At 48.1% G+C, this 20,202-nt stretch overlaps 1 protein-coding gene across 1 annotated transcript in view; it reads right to left on the bottom strand.

Moving 5' to 3' along the window:
• LOC115469687 (multidrug resistance-associated protein 5-like) overlaps positions 1-20,202 on the bottom strand; it is a 416,281-nt gene that overhangs the window by 319,598 nt on the left and 76,481 nt on the right. Inside the window, 2 exon segments of the mRNA XM_030202474.1 lie at positions 10,794-10,941; positions 15,152-15,159. Coding sequence (XP_030058334.1) covers positions 10,794-10,941; positions 15,152-15,159 — 156 coding nt within the window.

The raw sequence follows: 20,202 nt of genomic DNA, 5'->3' as shown, positions 1-20,202 counted from the left end.
AACAGTGAAAACTATTATAAAGAATAAAATGACTGAACACAAACACAGTTTAATAGGATAGAGTCAACATAGATTCAGTCAAGGGAAATCTTGCCTCACCCATTAGCTTTATTTCTTTAAAGGTGTGACTAAGCATGTGAATACAGGTGAGCCAGTTGATGTAGTGTATCTAGATTTTCAGAAAGCTTTTGACGAAGTCCCTCATGAGCAGTGGCGTACCAAGGGGGGGGCAGTGGGGGCGGTCCACCCAGGGTGTACGCCGCTGGGGGGGGGGTGCCACGTGCCGGTCAGCATCATTCGCTTCCATGCTCCCTCTGCCCCGGAACAGGAAGTAACCTGTTCCAGGGCAGAGGGAGCATGGAAACGAACGACGCTGACTGGCGTGCAGCACCCCCCTAGCAGCGTGCACCCGGGGGTGAGGGGGTTCTTTCGCCGGGGTGGGGGGGTGTCCATTCGCCAGGGGGGGGAGGGGTCGCACTGCACAGGGGGGGCGCTGCACCCAAGGGGGCGTGGCGCATCGGCAATCCGCCCCGGGTGTCAGCGCCCCTAGGAATGCCACTGCTCATGAGAGATTCTTAAGAAAATTAAAAAGCCATGGGTTAGGATGCAATGTTCTGTTGTGGACTGAGAACTGGTCAATAGATAGAAAACAGAGGGTAGAGTTAAATGGCCATGTCTCTGAATGGAAGAAGGTGAATAGTGGAGTGCCCCAGGGGTACCTGGACTGGTGCTATTTAACATATTTATAAATGAACTGGAGTGAGATGATTAAATTTGCAAATTACATAAAAATATTCAAAGTTGTTAAAACATACGCAGACTGAAAAATTGCAGGAAGATCTTATAAAATGGGAGACTGGGCATCCACACGGCAGATGAAATTTATGTTTCAACATTTTTTATTAATAAATTCACTGAATAAACAAACAAACAAACAAACAACAAATGTGATTTACAACAGATTGCAGTTTTGCAAAAATCTTTAATTGTAAACATCATATTGCTTTCATCATCACCTTTTAACCCATTTCTCCATCCTCATCCCCTGCTCCTAATCCCTCCCCTTTAAATATATGATATCCCCATTTCCTTTTTTGATTACATTTATCGCGGCACAACTCATCACCCTTTCTCAAATAAAACCCACTAATACTGTGTTGTCCCTGGGTGTCAGCGTTGCACTCCTGCTCATGGCCTTGGCCTCTTTCTTTCGACACAGTATTTCACGCGCCAAGAGGGACACCAGTCCAACTATTTTAAATACTTAGGCCCAGATGCACAAAACTTTAACGACCCTTTAACGAGGAAATTTTAAACCGTAGCATGCATTAATGGCCATTTTCCGACAAGGCTAGCAGCTAACGAAAACGGAATGCAAACGAGAAACTACCATTGAAATGTGGTCAATTCGGAATGCACTAACCATACCGACGACTGCAATGAACCATTTACCGTCAGAAATTTAACGTCAGCTCAGACCTGTCGTTAAGGCCTGAGCTGTCATCTCCTCATTCCCCCTGCACCATAAAAATCATGTGTAGTAGTAGTTTAAAAAGAAAAGTGAGCTCCCCACTTTCCCCTGCATAAAAAAATGTCTCCACAAACATTAACAAAGGATCGGGAGGGGGCCAAGGCGCTCATCAGGAGCGTCCTGTGTGGACAGCCTTCCCCCCCCCCCCCCCCCCCCGCCCGAGATCGCCACTGCTCCCCGCTTCTCCGTTCATGAAATACAATATGTTAAAAATCTAAACTTCTGCATCGCCAGGCCCCCCCCCCCACCCTTCCTGTCTCTCTCTTCTGCTACTGTCGGCAATGCTCCGCCTCCCACCATCCTCCGCCTCTGGCCCCGCCCCCGAGTTGTCAGATGTCAGAGGAGGGCGGGCACAGGAAGAAGGAGAGAGACGTCGGAGGAGACAGAAGTGATCAAGAACAGCTGATCCAACCCGTGCAGCGCCTTCACACACAGGTGAGAGGCGCTGCACTGGCCATTATGGCAGGGGGGGTCTGGTGGAGGAGGGGAGCGACAGCGATGAACTCCGGGGGCTGGGCCGGAGGCGGAGGATGGCGGGAGGCGCAGCATTGCCGACAGTAGCAGAAGAGAGAGACAGGAAGGGCGGGGGGGGGGGGCGGCGGAGATGCAGAAGTTTAGATTTTCAACATTTTGTATTTCATGAACGGAGAAGCGGGGAGCAGCGGCGATCTCGGGCGGGGGGCGGGGGACGCAAGGCAGTCCACACAGGACGCTCCTGATGAGTGCCTTTACCCCCTCCCGATCCTTTGTTAATGTTTGTGGAGACATTTTTTTATGCAGGGGAAAGCGGAGAGCCACGTGTTTGTATTGTTTTCTTTCTTTTTTTGGTTTTGACGTTTCTGGCATGCGCAGAGCAGCCAGCATAACGCTTGGCTGCTCTGCGCATGCTTTAGGAGCCGATTACCGACGGGGATTGATGCATGGTTCTTTACAATACCGCACCGAACTTGTGCGACTTGTTTTTTTGGAGCATTGTTCGTTTTTTAAAATTCGGTAATGGCTTTTACGATTTTGCTTTTTTTACGTTTGGTTGATGCATCTGGGCCTTAGAGTCACCATGTGCCAGACTGGTCCTTCCATGTGAGGTAGTACTATACATGTTATTATCACATTTTTGTCCAGCACGCCCCTAATTTGCTTTGTTTCGCTAGATTATCTCTATGCCCTCCAACCTCGAAACCCTCCCCCTCTCCTCCACCCCCTCTCCTCCCCTCCCCCTCCCTACTATCCTCCTCAGCCCCAATATCACCCCCTCCCCTCTTACCTCCCCTCCCTCCCTTTGTTCAGAAGCTGTCGAGTCTGAGCACACCTCCCTTCTAATGCACAATAATGCTATTGAGAATAAGGCTGCACCCTCGAGGATTTAAAACCTGGAGGTAGGGGTTCCAGATCGTCATGTAGGTCTTGCCCCTCCTGGGCAACCCTCTAGTATCTTTCGCTTCCAAGGCTGCTAATAAATGGATCTGATTCCTCCAGTGCCAGTAGGCAGGCTTCTCTGCTACTGTCCAATATTGCAATATGACCTTTTTTCCCACCAATGCCAATTTCTGACATAATAATGCAGCCGATCTATTCAGAGCCATAAATGTCTGGGTAACATCTAAAAGTAGTTGCTCTACCGAGCCTCCTATATCTCTGGCCAACAATCGATTAAAAAATCTCTTAATTTGCTCCCACAACAATTTTACCTGTGGGCATCCCCAAAAAGCATGCGCAAGGGTGTGAGCAGACAGTCTACATTTAACACAATTGTACACTTCCCAATTTCCTACATGTGCCAGTTAGACCCCGCCATATATGCTCGGAGCACTACTCTAAGCCCACATTCTCGCAAATCTAGCATCTCTAGCCAACCCAGGAATACCCCGTATGGTGACAGCCACATCCCAAGACCCCAGGGGCACCTCCAGTTCTTCTGCCCATTTGTTTTTTAAAGTGGAGAAGTCCCTCCCTGGATCCTCCCGTGTCAAGGCTTTACGTAAATTTGAAACTGATAGTCCTCTGTCAAGAATCCCGTTATAAAAATCCCGAATTTTCAAACTCAAGGCTATCCTCAAACTCGGCTGATCAAGGGCCATCATGTAGTGTCTAACTTGCGCATACGCGAATCGATTGCCCCACGTTTCTCCCACTTTTTCCTGCAATTGCGTAAATCTGATGATCTGACCCCTTTGTGCCAATAAATCTTCTAACCTAACTATGCCCCTTCTGTTCCCATGCTTGAAAAGTGGGAATGTCCATGCCTGGCGGGAAAGTTATATTTCCCCTCAAAGATAACAAGCCCAAGACCTCTGCATTGCCTCCTAATTTACTAACTAATACCCTCCAGGCCTCTTGCAGGGGGCGTAGCAGGATCCCGTTCTTCAAAATCATCGGCGTTTGTGCCCTCCCCAAGTGCAATAATGAGTAAAATTCATAAGGGGCATACAGTGCTCTCTCCAATTCTATGGGGGTATATACTTACGTGTTTCCAAACCAATCTCCCAAATGTCTCAGTAAACAGGCCCAATTGTATTGTCTCAAATCCGGGAGCCCCCCTCCGCCTTGACTCCAGGGTCCACACAACCTCTCCACTCTAAGCTTCGGCTTTTTGCCTGCCCAGCAAAATTTACTAAATAATCCATATACTTTCTTCAGATCCACTTGCGTTAGTCTCAGTGGCAGGCTCTGGAGAACGTACAACCATCTAGGGAATATAACCATTTGCACCAACCCCACTCTTCCCAACAATGACACTGGAAGATCTCTCCAACTGTGAAGTTGTTTTTTAGTAGCTTCTAATAATGCTGCTATGTTCAATCTATAAAGATCTCTATTCTCCATGGACAAACGAATCCCCAGATATTTAAATGTACCCGCAGCCCATCTCAATGGGAACTCCACACCCCATAATGCTTTTACTTGTGCCGACGACGGCAGGGCTTCCGATTTATTCAATTGAAAACCCGCAAAGTCCACATATTCCTTGAAAGATTCCAAAAGCGCCTGCAGTGAACTCACCGGATTTCGTATATGAACCAACAGATCATCGGCGCAGGCTGCCACTTTGAAGCAATGTAGCCCTATATGCACTCCCTGAATATCTGGATTCTCCATTATATCCCGGATCAAGGGGTCTAGTGTTAACACAAATCAGAGCGGAGACAGAGGGCATCCCTGTCGCGTGCCTCTAAGTACCCGAAAAGACTCGGACTCCCTCCCATTGACCAATATCGTCACCTGGGGATTAGCATATAAAGCCCTAATGACTGACACAAATCTTCCCTCAAAACCATAAGCCTTCAAGCAGCGACCAGAAACTCCCAGTGTACCCGGTCGAATGCCTTCTCCGCATCGAAACTAACCAGCAATGATTGGAAGCCTTCCCGACCCCTATACTCCAAGGTTGATAATATAGTACGCAAATTCTTAGCCACCGTACGTTCTTTCACAAAACCCACTTGTGCTTCATAAATCAGCCCCAGCAGTACTCAAGCCATGCAGTTCGCCATTATTTTAGCAAGCAATTTTACCTCAAAATTCAAAAGCAATATAGGCCGATATGTCTCCGGCTTAGTAGGGTCTTTCCCTGGCTTAAGTAATACCACTATCTGAGCCATCGTCAAGGAATGGGGTACCAACTCTTCCTCCATACAAGTGTTGAAAAAGTTAGTGAGTGCAGGGACTATTTCCAGGCCCATCAGTTTATAAAACTCTGCTCTAAAGCCATCGGCTCCAGGAGCTTTCATTAAAGGGCTCTGATTGACCGTCCCCACTACTTCATCCTCTGATATTAAGGCATTCAATTTGTCCCCCTCCCTCCGGTCGTCCATACAAATCACCATAATATTTATGAAAGGCCGCACAGATCTCCTGATCCGTATCAACTGCTCAGCCTTTACTATCCCTTATAACAGTTATGTGCTGCCCTCCCTTTTGCGATCCAATCAATCTTGCCAGTAGCCTACCTGCCTTATTACCATGTTGATATAATTGGTATCTGTATTATGTTTGTGATTTTACTGCTCTCTGGTGTAACAGCGAATTCAATTCTGTTTGTATTTCTATCAGCCGTTATCTGTCTACCCCAGCATGAGACTGCCCATACTGTTGCCGGGCCTTCCGTAACATTGCCCCCAATCGAAATATTTCTTTATCCCGAGACTTCCTCACATGGTGTCAATAACTTATAATTTCCCCCCTGAGCACTGCTTTGGCTGCTTCCCAGTAAAGCACCGGGTCCTGTACGTGTTCAGAATTTGTTAGCTTATAACTTTCCCACTTGCTGAACAACCTCTCCTTAAATTTAGAATCATTATATAACTCTAAGGGAAACCGCCACCTATTACTACTTTCCCTCGGATGCCCTACAGCCCAATCCATCCACACTCAGGCATGATGAGAGATGGCGTAAGGGTCTATTTCTGCTCTACTCACCCTTCCAAACTCCTCTTTGGACACCAGCAAGTAATCTATAAGGGCTTGTGTTGCGTGTGCCCTAGATAGGTGAGTATAGTCGTTATCTGAGGGGTGTAGTTCCCACCAGACATCCACCAAGCCCAACAATTGGCTTAAACGGAGCAGGCCCGTATTGGCATAGTATATATTTTTCTGAGTGGGATGTGAACGATCTAATACTGGATCCCAGGCCACATTGAAGTCTCCACCCACCACCAAAGGGGAATATTCTTTTGCTACTAATATACCGAGCAGGGTGCGGTAAAATTTCTTGTCATATTGATTGGGCGCATACAGGTTACAAATATACACTGTCAGACGGTTAATAATGCCCGAACCAGTATATACCTCCCTTCTGGGTCTGTTGCAATTACTTGGGCTTTTTCTACCACCCCCTTTTTGAACAGAATAGCTACCCCGCCTCTTTTCCCTTGGGATGCAGCTGCCAAACACTCTTCACCTATCAAGTTTTCAATTTCGCATGTTCTAATGTACTTAAATGGGTCTCCTGTAAGAGGGCTATATCAATCTTATGTCTATGCAATTGTTGCAAGATTTTAGATCTTTTAACCGGTGAGTTAATCCCACCTACATCCAGGTTACCATGGTCACCATGTCTCCTGTGCGTATTCAGCCAATAAATTGCCTTGATTTCCTCTATATATCCTGGGGGAGGATGTCCCAGCCACCATCCTCCACCCTCCTGCTCACACCCCCGCGCACATCTCTCCTCCGATCTTCCTCGCCCATCCCTCAACAGCTTTCGAATTCACTCCCCCCTCCCCACCCACCCTCCCCTTATGTTACCCATAACCCCCCTGACCCCTGTTTACAGTCCCTCTAATTGGAGCAGTCACATCTAACGCCCCCCTAGCTACCCCGACTCCCTTTCTGTTCCCCCTCTCACCGTACTAACTCCATTATTACTGCTTATCTCTCCCTCTTCCCCCCCAGCCATATTTTGTCCCAACTACGCATATAACAAGCAGCAATATATCCAACCCATCCAAATCCCCATTTCACTTACACCCTTATAACATTCCTAGAATACAACATTACCACTGGTTTAAGCCATCTAAAATGTCTAGGATAGTTCTAATGTTCAACTCTGAGGATACTCCAGTAAGGGGAGAAGGAGCCCCAGGACTAGGACAAGAAGTCAACACTTTGATTCCCGTCCCCCTCTTCAACACAACTGAGCAAGTCCTCCTCCTGTTTATGGCGAACCTCCTGCCAATAATATCAAGTGTCCCCCACTGATGGCTTTGGCTTCTCTAGACTCTGCAGGAAATCCCGAACCTCCTCCGCTGCTGTAAATGAGCGCACAGTTCCATTGTGTGTTATTCTTAGAGTCGCCGGGTACATAAGAGCAAACTTTATTTTTAGTGCGAAAAGCTTAGAGCAGATGAGGGAGAAAGTTTTACGTTTTGCCGCCACTCTCACTGAATAGTCTTGAAAGCATATAACCTTCTGGTTCTCATAATGCAGCGTTTTCCCACCTCTTGTTGCTTGCACGATCGCTTGCTTGTGAACATAGTTTAAAATCCGCACTATGACCACTTTCGGTTTCATCTTGGCCGCTTGCTTCTGACCCAGTCTTTGCGCTCGCTCCACTCTCAGTGGGCCACTACCCACCGGCAGTTGTACTTCCTCTGTCAACCAGCGCTCCAGAAAACACACTAAGTTATTGTCCGGGAGAGATTCTGGGAGGCCCACCAGGTGCAGGTTATTTCTACGGGATCTGTTTTCAAGATCCTCCACCTTTTCCTCTAGCACTGTTATTTTCTTTTGCATGGTGTTTTGTACCTCCTCCATCTCATTGACTCGATCCTCCACCTCTGCTGTGCGCACTTGGAAGGTCCCACACTCCTTAGAAAACTCCTCCAGCTGAGCCTGCATTCGTCCCAATTTCTCATTGATCGGGGTCAAACGCCTTCCTAGGAGGTCCTCCAGCACCACAGTCATTTTGGAGGTAATCTCCGTTACCCATGCCAACGAGACGGAGGGGCCCGCGGGACTCGAGGGTGCCGCCATTTTGTCTTCCGCAGCTTTCCTTCTCACCCGATCTTTTTGTGCCGCTCTCACTGCCATCCTCCAGCTGTGCCATCCAAATCACGCTGGGTATATTCCCACACTTCGGGGGAGTCGAGTTATTTAATTTTTGTGAGGTTCACTGCTTTTTAATCCCTCGAGGAATAGCCAGGGGCTCAAAGGAAGAGATCTCAGCGCCCTTCCTCGAGCATCGCGTCAAGTGACCTCCAGCAGATGAAATTTAATATGGACAAATGCAAAGTGATGCAATTTGGGAAGAATAATCCAAATCACAGTTACTTGATGCTAGGTGCCACTTTAGGCATCACCACCCAAGAAAAAGATCTAGGTGTCATCATGGACATTACATTGAAATCTTCTGCCCGGTGGTCAAAGCAAGCAAACAGAATGCTAGAAATTATTAGGAAAGGGATAAAAATAAGACAAACAACATTATAATGCCTCTGTATCCCTCAATGGTTGATGCAGAATGGAACAAACCTGCTTTTGTCAGTGGAAATTAGGTTCAGTGTGAATTTAGCTTTCTGAGGCCTCTCCCTAGATACCCAATGCCTTACCTTGAGCCTCACATCTGTTTTTCTTGACTGACATGCCCATATTTACAATACATTTGGGCTCATTTTCAAAAGAGAAAAACGTCCAAAAAGTGCCATAAATCTGCATTTGGCTGTTTTTCTCACAAAAACGTCCAAATTGGCATTTTCAAAACCAATTTTTAGATGTTTTCCTATGAAATCCATCAGAAGTGCATTCAAATCATAAGGGGGCATGTCAGAGGCGTGTTAAGGGTGGGATTTGGCCGTTCCTAGCACTTAGACGTTTTTCAGCCATAATGGAACAGAATAAAGCCATCCAAGACTAACACAAAGACGTTTTCAGCTAGACCTGTTTTTATAACAAATAAAGCACAAAAAAGGTGTCAGATTTCTCCAAAATATTTTCCAGGTTTGCCCCACCTAAGCGGACACAGGAAGAGGTGGGCACAGCAGAGGGAATATTTTGGGGCTAACTATAGGCAGCCTGCTTTCCTTGCTAATGCTGCCAGTGGCTTCAGGAACAGTGGAGGACCACAGAGAGGGAGGAGGAGGGAAGGCCAAGAGAGATACCAGAACTTGAGGGCCAAGGGGAAGAAGGAGAAATACTGGACTGGAGAGGGTCTACAGTATGTAATCAGGTCAGCTGACTCTTAGAACATTTGCTGTCCTTTAATTAACCCTAGCATGTTGTGCATGCTCTGTAGCTGTATGTTATATAAGATATTTTGTTCAGCTCATGCAGTATACACGTGATCACTGTATGCTCACCAAGGGGAATACCCTTAAAAGGAATTAAGCAAGGCATGCTTGTCTGGGTCTTCTGCCAGACAACCCAGACAGGCAGAATATGAATGAGGAAGACGTACTATTATTTAATTGGACTGCAAAGTTCCAGAACCTGAGGTCTCATTCCCATGGCTGACAAGTTGCCAGATCCTTCTTGCAATATCACTCCTGACTCACCCGCTGAATGGAGGGACTTTCCCAGCTTGAACTGAATGTAGTGACTGTTTCAGGATGTTGCACTATATTGTGGTGATATATTGTTATTATCATTATTGTCTGTAAATATGTACATTGCATTTGCTTTTATGTATTCAGATATATACATTGCATTTGCTTTTAGAGCTTGGAGCTAGTTATAAATTAACTGCATTATATCTTTTGAAAATGTTTATGTACTTCCTCCTCTTTTCTGGGCATTGTTCCAGGTCAAAACATCCCCACCCCCTTACCATTTACTGTTTGCTTCCTGACCCAGCATGTCCCCTCTTATTTTTCAGGCTGAAAAAAAAATAGAGGGCTCCCCCCCCCCCACACACACCAGTTTTCATGCTGCATGGCACAGAGGAAGACAGGAAGAATAGCTACATTTGTGACTGTTCACCATGCACTGTACTCCCCTCCCCACTGTGAAGCCAGGAATTTCCATAAACAGGCAGCCAGCACCCAGCGCAGTACAGTGGGACTCCATTGTGTCATGCCTGAGGACCTGGAGCCCAACTGCTGTGCTGTCTCAGACTGAGACTGAAGGACGTCGACCACCTCAAAATCCATCGGTGACGGTAAGGTCTGCAGATGGCTGGTACAATGGTGTGGGGGCAGATGGGGCTGAACTAACAGCGGTTACACACAGTTTGCAGTGCTGTGCCATGGGAGTGGGATTCAGGCCGGCTCACCTGAGTAGTTGGGTTAGGGCAGGCAGCAGCATCACAGCAATCCTGCTAATTCTCTGTCTGTAGCTGCAGTATGGCACCATGTGCAAGGGAGAAGGTGCATGTGCATGGGTGCCGTTTGTTTTCAAAAATCTGAATGAACAGCTGCTCCCATTGTGCCCCCCAGCTATGCCTCTGCCAACATTTAATGGTTAACTACCGTATATTATCACACTTTGTTTAACTTTAATATTCTTTCCAAACCATTGGGATATTTGGGAACAGTTCCGTTCAAAATGGCCCTCCCAATTACAGGCACACACAGAAGCAACAAAGGTACAAACACATGCACACACACATACTTAAACTACACACATGCAAAAGTCTGGCAAAAGTTTCATAAGCCATGCTCTACATGCATTCCTCACTCGCTCCTAATACATTTATATTAACACAAGAATTGTTCATTACTTTCTTGGCTTTCTCTTTATAGTAAGTGTGATTAATATATTATCTCTAAGACATTCCTAGAAATAAGACCACACTAATATACATTTTATACAGTTCTTCCTAGTTACACACCTTGAACATTTTGCACAAATGATTTTTCCCAGGCGTACATCTTAATAAATTTCATGCAATTCAGAATTTCATTCATGATTCTCACTCTTCTATCTGATACTTGCACACATTTTCTCCTCAAATGTGCAGTTATTTTTGATGCGAGGATCTGAAAAATAAAGTTGAAAAAATGTCAATGGTTGCTAGTGACAGTTTGAATTGCTGCCTTTTAAAAAAGGATTAGTAGTGTATGAATCACTAAAACCTTTGCATAAAAACAAGAAAAAAAAGGATTAGTAGAACAATTAAAAGGAGCATTTCTATCTTCCTCAGCAATGGTCTATGAATCAATTTTCAAAAGAAAGAGTGATCTAGAAGTCAGCCAAGGACATTGAACAATTTCCCCCACTAACCAGCTAAATTTCTCTGCCAAAATTCACAGGATGCACAACATTCTGAAGCAAGATTTATATTTAGCCATGAATTTTCATTTCAGCACTAGTAGTGCAATTCTATAACAGGTTAACTATTCTATAAAGGAATGTAGGCACCTACTTTTTTGACTATTAGCCTAACAGGTGAAATACACAATTAGGGGCCCTTTTACCAAGTGGCAGTAAAAGGTGGCCCGAGGTGGCATTGGCATGTGGGATTGATGCGTGCCAAGGCCAACTTTTACCGCGCTAGTTAGAAAAGTGTCACATGGCCATTTACTGCTGGAGTCTTTAACGCCTCCTAGTTAGGAGGCGGTGAGGGCTCTGGCAGTATCCCAACGCTAATGTGGCAGCACCATTACCGCTGGGCACACCTACTTCCCGCCCACTGGTGCTAGAAAATAAAAACTATTTTCTAGCACTGGAAGTGGCACGTGACAGACCCAGAACTACCGCTGGGCTCCTGGGCGAGCCTGGTGGTAGGGCTGATTCACCATGCAGAACCCCAGTGGTAACCCTACTGCCTTTTAGTAAAAGGGCCCCTTAGAATTTAGGCACAGTTATGTATGCCAGCCATAGAGCTATGTATAGTTGCCACCTCTTTATACCTTTTTGTGAGCATTTGAGGCCTCATTTAAGCCACTATGATCTAAACTGTCATGGTTTTCTGTTTATTTGCACTGGACTGTAACTACAGCCAAAGAACTTGCTGACTCAGTATAAAGAATGAATATACCCCTTGGTCATTGCCATGAACATGGGGACAAGAGGCTTTCTTAGCTAAACAGCCCTGGAGGACCCTGAAGTGCAACAGTGTTGCACACCAGTTCTATCCAGCCTGATACCAATGCCTACTTGGTCTTTCATCACTGGGATTGTGGTTCATCTTTTGAGGAATACTAGGACAGAGGGGACTCCCAATTCTTCACCTGAATATCATGCAAAATCTTGTAAAGTGGGATAGTCACAACCTCTCTAGGAGGAAAGTTGCAATCCAGAACCTCAGACATCTCAGCTCTGGGTTTGTCCTCCATCTCCAAGTTAATAAGGAGGGCACCCACCATCTCCTTAACAAAAGCAGGGAAGGAGAGACTCTTACATGGATATTTATACCTCTCCTCTGGTGGGGAGAGGCCTGATGGTATTCCATAGGACTCCTCCAAGAAGTATATGGGTGCTCACCAGACACCCATGAATGGTCCAAATTGGAATCAGTGAAGAACTCTGCAAGGGAGAGCTGAGACCATGCCTGCCTCAGATGAGAAGAACCATGTCCATGCCTGGAATGGCACTGACATGCAGGCTTTCCTCTAGACACAGGCAAAGCTTCCTCCACTGACATCAAGGGAGTACCCATATGGGCATGTGTTGATGCTGATACCCCATGCGGCACTGGCGTCAGTGAACACACTACAGACTGAGGGCCTTGCAGGGCAGACTGTGATACAGTCATGGCTGGCTCAACCACCCTCTGTGCTGATGAACTCTGCATTTGTAAAAGTACTGCCAAGTGCTCATGGAGAGTAGCCCAGATCTGTTCATCGAGGACTAACATTGGCAAAGTCTGGGGAGTCGGTTCAGAGACAGCCTGCAGAGTTGTTGAAACTATACGCCTCCTCAGTGTCAGGTCCAATGCTGACTGGTCCTCGGGGCCCTGCTCAGGTAGAGATCCACTCGAGGCTTGACCACTCCCAGTGTCAGATACAGGTCTGGTAGCCATAGGGATTGATGTTCTCGATACCAGTGCAGACATCAAGGTCTATACAGATGCCGACGTTGATGAATCTGACCTGGTTCCAAAAATCTTCTCTTTCTGAGCTTTTCTGGATTTCTGTGTTCTTTTCTGCATATGCAAACAAAGAATATAGTTTAGATGGTTTTGGTCTGGCCCCAAACACTGGATACACTAGAAATGGGTGTCAGCCCCAGAGATGGTCCGATTGGGTCAAGCACAGCGCTTGAAGCTACTGGGAACCTTCGATAACATAGAAGGGAAAACAGTCGGGACTAAATCAAATTATTCAATGGTGAGTGAAAAAAAAGGGGAAGTTTACCTTAAAAAACAGGGAGTACCTGGCCGAAGCACAGGCCTAAGAAGGCTTTGTGAGCCGAGAAAAAAAAAGAAAACTTAAAACCAAGGCAAATTTTAATTTAATAAGATATGGGAAACAATTAAAATAAAAAAGATAAACCCCGGAGGGCAAATATGTGTACCCCACAAGGGAAGGCACCAAAAATATCACTAATAAGAATTGTGCTAAGAGGAGCCATTTCAGATGCATCTTCCCTTCACAGCAGATGAAGAAAGACTAATGGTCCTGCGCTCATGAATTGGGTGGGCAGGCTGGCAAGCACCCACACATGCACGGTGAGAGCGTTGCCTCAAGCTCTTAAAGAAATATTATGCTGGGCACTGTTTCCACACCAGGCTCTGTGGATGATGTCACTCACATGTGGAAATAATCTGGCCTGCTTCATACCTGCCAAGTAGTGCTGTCCAATTCATGATTTGAATCACATTGATTCATTTCTGGTGAATCGATTCGAATTGATTCGTTTCTTTAAAAAATCGATTAAAAAAAATTCACTCTTAGCCGCTTCCTCTGCCACCAGCCACCTTCCCACCTTCCTCTGAGTTTTCTGTCTTCATGCAGGATGTGTGTTCCGCCCCCCTCTATGCCGCCACGTTCCCACCTTCCCCCGCAGCACCCCTCCTAAGACCTGGTGGCTCTTTGACCATTCCCCAAACCTAAAAGACACACTCTGCTGGAGAGAAGATTGCAGTTCTGTCTTCTTCGTGCAGGATGCCCCCGGCCTCCATGCCACCACGTTCGCACCTTCCCCCTGCAGCGCCTTGGCTAAGACCCGGTGGCTCTCTGTTCCCCAAGCCTAAAAGACACGCTGTGCTGGAGGGAAGATAGCAGTTCCATCTTCCATACAAATTGAACTGCAAATCTTGAACACAATAGATTTGACGGAGAAAGAGAATAAATCAAGGTCAGCATGCCCTGTTGGTCAGAGGTCAGTAATGTGGTCTGTATTTGCACACTTGGATGATGAAACCATACAGAGTGGAGAATATGTGAAATGTACGCTTTGCAAAGTTAAAGTTAAACATAGCTGTGGCACCAGTAATTTTTGGCAGCATGTTGAAAGACATCATAAAGCAATATTTGATCTGCAAGCTGAAGACACTTCTAAGAAATCTGTTAAGTCCGAAACATTTGTGGCCACAAAGCCTAAAGCATCAGCAGCCTCTTCTCATCCTGAGTTTCATGCTTTTTCCACAAGCCACTTCCACCAGCAGATAAGAAAGAAATTGACACTGCACTCGTGTATTTTATTGTTAAAGATATGCAAACCCTTAGTGTTGTTACTGATGAAGGCTTTTTGGCCTGTTCTCAGTCTCTCAATGGGTGTTATACCGTGCCATCACGTCAAACTTTAGGTAGAATGATTGACGCTAAATATGATGATATGTCCATCTACATTTTGAGTACAAGAAGGAAAAAAGGGGGTCCGCAGCTTCCACAAAAGTAGCAAGCACACACCAAGGGCAAAAGCAGAACACAGTCCAAATGACCAGTACAAGGAGTAAGAGCATCCAAAAAAGTCATTTGTTCTGCTTTCACCCCTTGGTTTGTGCTTGCATCTACATTTTGAGTCAGCTTTGAAGTCTGAGATATGCAAGCATTACCACAGATCTCTGGACCAGCAGAACCATGGCGGCTTATAATACAATTACTGCATATGGCATAGATGATAACTTTCATGCAATGACTATTGTGCTGGATACGCAGTTCATGCCAGAGAGACATACAGGTGATAATATAGCAGATGTTGTGGAAAGTGCAGTGAAGACATAGCAACTAGAAGGCAAAGTTTTTGCATCAATGAAAAAAAGCAGTAGGAAAACTTATTTGAAAAGGAATCTGTACCGCTCACCATTGCTGCTTCGGACACATTCTGCAGTTATGTGTGCAAGATGGGCTGCAGTCTCAGCCAGCAATCTCTGATGTCATCAATAAATTCCGTGATATTGTCAACACTTTTCATCACAGCACTATTCTTACAGAAAGCTTGAAAACTACTCAAGAAATGCTGGGAATGCCAGTGAAGAAACTGATTGGTGATGTGAAAACAGTACTTGCATTATGTTGTGAAGTGCCGTTGAACTGAAGCAACCCATTGGTTTAGCTTTGAGCAGCAGGAATAATCTCACAAAGAAAGGTGCACCTGCTGATCGTGACTATGATCTTGCCCCAAAACTCGTTGATGTTTTGCAGGATTTTGAGGAAGCGACAACAATTGCATCTGGAGAACAGTATATTACTGTGTCTATTGTTCATCCATTGGTTGAACACCTGATTAATTCAATCGATACAACATATGGGGAAGATTCAGGAGAGGAAGGTAAATTATGTATCATACCTGATAATTTTCTTTCCATTAATCATAGCCGATCAATCCATAGACTGGTGGGTTGTGTCCATCTACCAGCAGGTGGAGATAGAGAGCAATCCTTTTGCCTCCCTATATGTGGTCATGTGCTGCCGGAAACTCCTCAGTATGTCAATATCAAAGCTCCATCCGCAGGACTCAGCACTTAGAGAATTACACCCACAAAGGGACACTCTGCCCAGCTCACCACCGCCGAAACGGGGGAGGGGAATCAACCCAGCTCATCCCCACACAATTGGGGGAGGGGAATCCGTCCAGCTCATCCCCGCGGAGCGGGGGAGGGACACCACACCCGCCGATGCGGGGGGATCTGGCTTATCTTGCAACCGCAACCGCGGGAGGAGCTGACTGATCCTAACACCGCCGAAGTGGGAGGGGTACAAAGCTGCCCTACAGCTGCACGAAGCAGGAGGGAGCGCCGGCAGAATTTAGGTCTCAATCCAGCCCCGTAAAACGGAGGGGAGAGGAATGCAGCAGCTCACTGTAACACAAAATCGTCTCAACTCCTGAAGAATCCAATTGAAAAAACTTGAACACGAAGTCCTCCTGAACAGGAACTGAAGACTAAACTTGAATCTGAAATGCAACCAGAATATAAACAGTACAAATATCTGGGAGGGGCTATGGATTGATCAGCTATGATTAATGGAAAGAAAATTATCAGGTAGGATACATAATTTTACCTTCCATATCATCATGCCGATCAATCCATAGACTGGTGGGATGTACCGAAGCAGTGCTCACCCAGGGCGGGACATAGAAATCCCTGACCGCAACACTGAAGCTCCAAACCGGGCCTCCGCCCGAGCAGCCACAGTCAAGCGGTAATGTCTGGAGAAGGTATGAGCTGATGCCCAAGTTGCCGCCCTACAAATCTCTTCCAAGGAGACGGACCCGGCCTCTGCCATCAAGGCCGCCTGTGCTCTAGTGGAGTGAGCCTTCAGCTGGATAGGCGGCACCGTCCCCGCAGCCACATAAGCCGCTGCAATGGTTTCCTTGACCCATCGTGCCACTGTAGGCTTGGCAGCCTGCAGACCCTTACGAGGACCTGCGAACAGCACAAACAGATGATCCGACTTCCGGAACCATTGGTCACTTCCAAGTATCTGATGATGACTCGTCTCACATCTAGATATTTGAGAGCAGAGTACTCCTCTGGGTAGTCCTCCCTACGAAAGGAGGGTAGACAGAGCTGCTGATTCACATGGAAGCGAGAAACAATCTTGGGCAGGAAGGAAGGCACTGTGCGAATAGACACTCCTGCCTCAGGAACTGCAGAAAGGGCTCACGACATGATAGCGCCTGGAGCTCGGAACCTCTTCTGGCTGAAGTGATAGCCACCAAAAAGACTGCTTTCAACGTCAGGTCTTTCAGAGATGCCCTCGACAAGGGTTCACAAGGCGGCTTCTGCAAGGCTCTTAGATTGAGAATCCACGCAGGTACCACTGAGTGCAGAGGAGGGCGCAGGTGATTAACTCCCTTGAGAAAGCGTACCACCTCTGGCTGCGAGGCCAGGGAAGCACCCTTCAGGTGACCCCTGAAGCAAGAGCCGCAACCTGGACCTTAAGGGAACTGAGCGACAGGCCTTTTTCCAGACCTTCTTGCAGGAACGCCAATACTGAAGAAATTGGAGCAGTGAAGGGAGAAAGTGAGCCTGCCTCACACCACGATGCAAAGGTATGCCAAACCCTGGCGTAAGCAGTAGAAGTAGAGCGCTTCCTCGCTCTCAGCATAGTGGCGATGACCTTGTCTGAGAAGCCCTTCTTCCTCAGACGCTGCCGCTCAATAGCCAGGCCGAAAGACCAAAGGGGGAGGGATCCTCCATTACCACGGGACCGTGATGCAACAGGCCCCGCTCCGCTGGCAGCTGCAGAGGGCCGTCCACTGAGAGCCTGATCAAGTCCGCATACCAGGGACGTCTGGGCCAATCTGGACTCACCAGGATTATCTGGCCCGGATGCTTTGCCACCCGGCCTAGCACCCTGCCCAACATGGGCCAAGGCGGGAACCCATAGAGAAGCTCCTGTGTCGGCCACTGTTGGAGAAGAGCATCTACTCCCAGAGATCGAGGGTCCCATCCTCTGCTGAAAAAGTGCGGCACTTGGCAATTGGCTGATGACACCATCAGATCTAGACTCGGCTGGCCCCAGCGCTTCGTGATGTCCAAGAAGGCTTGAGCAGTATTCATGACTCCCGCAATGTGGGCCGCCGACAGCTGTTCCAGGTTTGCTTCCGCCCACAGGCATAGCTTCATGGCCTCCTTGGCTAGAGGGGCGCTCATGGTACCTCCCTGGCGATTGACATAGGCCACAGCCGTGGCATCGTCCGACTGGACCCGTACTGGCTTCAGCGCCAGGACCGGGAGAAACTCCAAAGGCACCAACCAAATGGCTCTGAGTTCCAGGAGGTTGATAGACCACTTTGCCTCTGCAGGGGACCAGAGCCCCTGCGCTGTCCTTCCCAAGTAGTGGGCTCCCCAGCCCGTCAAAGAGGCGTCCGCCGTGACGACAACCCACTCCGGGGTCATAAGAGGCATTCCTGCGGACAGCTTGTCTGGCCTCAGCCACCAGCTCAGCGCCTTGCGCACCGCCGGATCCAAGGGAAGGCGCACAGCGTAATCCTCTGAAGCTGGAGTCCATCGCTGCAGCAGAGAGAGCTGTATAGGTCTCATATGGGCCCTGGCCCAGGGCACTACTTCCATCGTGGCCGTCATAGAGCCCAACAGCTGCACATGGTCCCAAGCCCGAAGAGGAGTCGAATCGAACTCCCAGATACTCCAGGGACTGAGTCGGGCACAGCTGGCTTTTCTCCCAGTTGATGATCCACCCCAGGGAGCTCAAAAGAGCAATCACCCGGTCTGTAGCTCTGCCGCACTCTGCATAAGAGGGGGCTTGGATCAACCAGTCTTCCAGATAAGGATGGACTTGTACTCCTTTCTTGCGAAGGAAGGCCGCGATGACCACCATTACTTTGGAGAAGGTCCGCGGAGCAGTAGCCAATCCGAACGGGAGGGCTCTGAACTGGAAGTGTCGGCTCAGAACTGCAAAACGCAGAAAGCGTTGATGAGGAGGCCAGATGGGATTATGCAAGTAAGCTTCCTTGATGTCCAAGGATGCCAGGAACTCCCCTGCCTGCACTGCCGCTATAACAGAGCGGAGAGTCTCCATCCGGATGTGCCGAACTTACAAGGCCCGATTGACCCCTTTGAGGTCGAGGATAGGCCGGACAGAACCTCCTTTCTTTAGTACCTCAAAGTAAATGGAGGAACGTCCCTTGCCAAGCTGATCTTCTGGCACCGGAACGACCACCCCCAGGCGCATCAGATTGTCCAAAGTCTGCTGCACAGCCACAGCTTTGACCGGAGACTTGCAGGGAGAGTGCACAAACCCATCTCTTAAGGGTCGGCAGAACTCTAGCTTGTAGCCGTCTCTGATGACTTCCAGCACCCAAGCGACTGAAGTTACCCTGGTCCACTCGCCCAGAAACGAGGATAGGCGTCCTCCAATCTGCTCTGGGCCATGGACCAGCGCCCCGTCATTGGGTACGCGACCCTGGGGGAGGACCGGAGGAGGCACCTCCGGGACGGCGGTCTCTGCAAAAGGAATGCTGCTTGGGGGAGAAGTTCCTTATGAAGGAAAGGGGGCAGAGGAGCCCGACTTGCCCGGGCAATACGACGGGCTTCCTGAAACCGTCCTTTGGAGGAACCGGGGCGGGCACCACTGGCCCGAGCCCTGACCTCCGGTAACCTCTTGCCCTTAGACGTGCCGAGATCGGTCACAATCTTGTCCAGCTCGACCCCAAAGAGCAGCCTGCCTTTAAAAGGCAACTTAGCCAGGCGAGACTTAAAGGCATGGTCAACAGACCAATGCTTTAGCCAAAACCACCGCCGTGCAGAGACTGTCTAAGCCATACCTTTAGCCGAGGCTCTCAAGACATCATACAGCAAGTCTGCCAAGTAGGCCAAGCCCGATTCCAGGGCTGGCCAATCAGCCCTCAAGGAAGGATCCGAGGGGGAAGCCCGCTGCACCAGCGTCAGGCACGCCCTGGCCACATAGGAGCCGCAAATTGAGGCCTGCAAACTTAAAGCAGCCGCCTCGAAGGACGACTTTAAAGCCGCCTCCAATCTCCTGTCTTGGGCGTCCTTTAGGGCCATGCCACCTTCCACCAGCAACTCCGTTTTCTTAGTCACCGCAGTGAATAAAGAATCCACGTTAGGCCCAAGAAAGGCCTCCCGTTCACCTTCAGGCAGAGGATAGAGGCGGGACAAAGCCCTAGCCACTTTAAGGCTCGCTTCTGGGAAATCCCAATGAGCCGAAATCAAGGTGTGCATGGCTTCATGCACATGGAAGGTTCTAGGTGGGCGCTTCGTCCCCAGCATAATGGCAGAGCCACAGAGGCTGAGGGAGAGACGTCCTCCGGAGAGGAAATCTTCAAAATGCTCATGGCCTGCACAAACAGGTTGGGCAAATCCTCTGAGCGAAAGTTCCGTGCTGCAGAGGGGTCATCCGCTCCATCCGAGCGGGAATCCGTCTCCT

This window comes from Microcaecilia unicolor, chromosome 4 (assembly GCF_901765095.1).
Source record: "Microcaecilia unicolor chromosome 4, aMicUni1.1, whole genome shotgun sequence".
Taxonomy (NCBI): Eukaryota; Metazoa; Chordata; class Amphibia; order Gymnophiona; family Siphonopidae; genus Microcaecilia; species Microcaecilia unicolor.
Note: the sequence above shows the minus strand (reverse complement) of the source record. Positions and strands in the feature narration are given on the sequence as shown.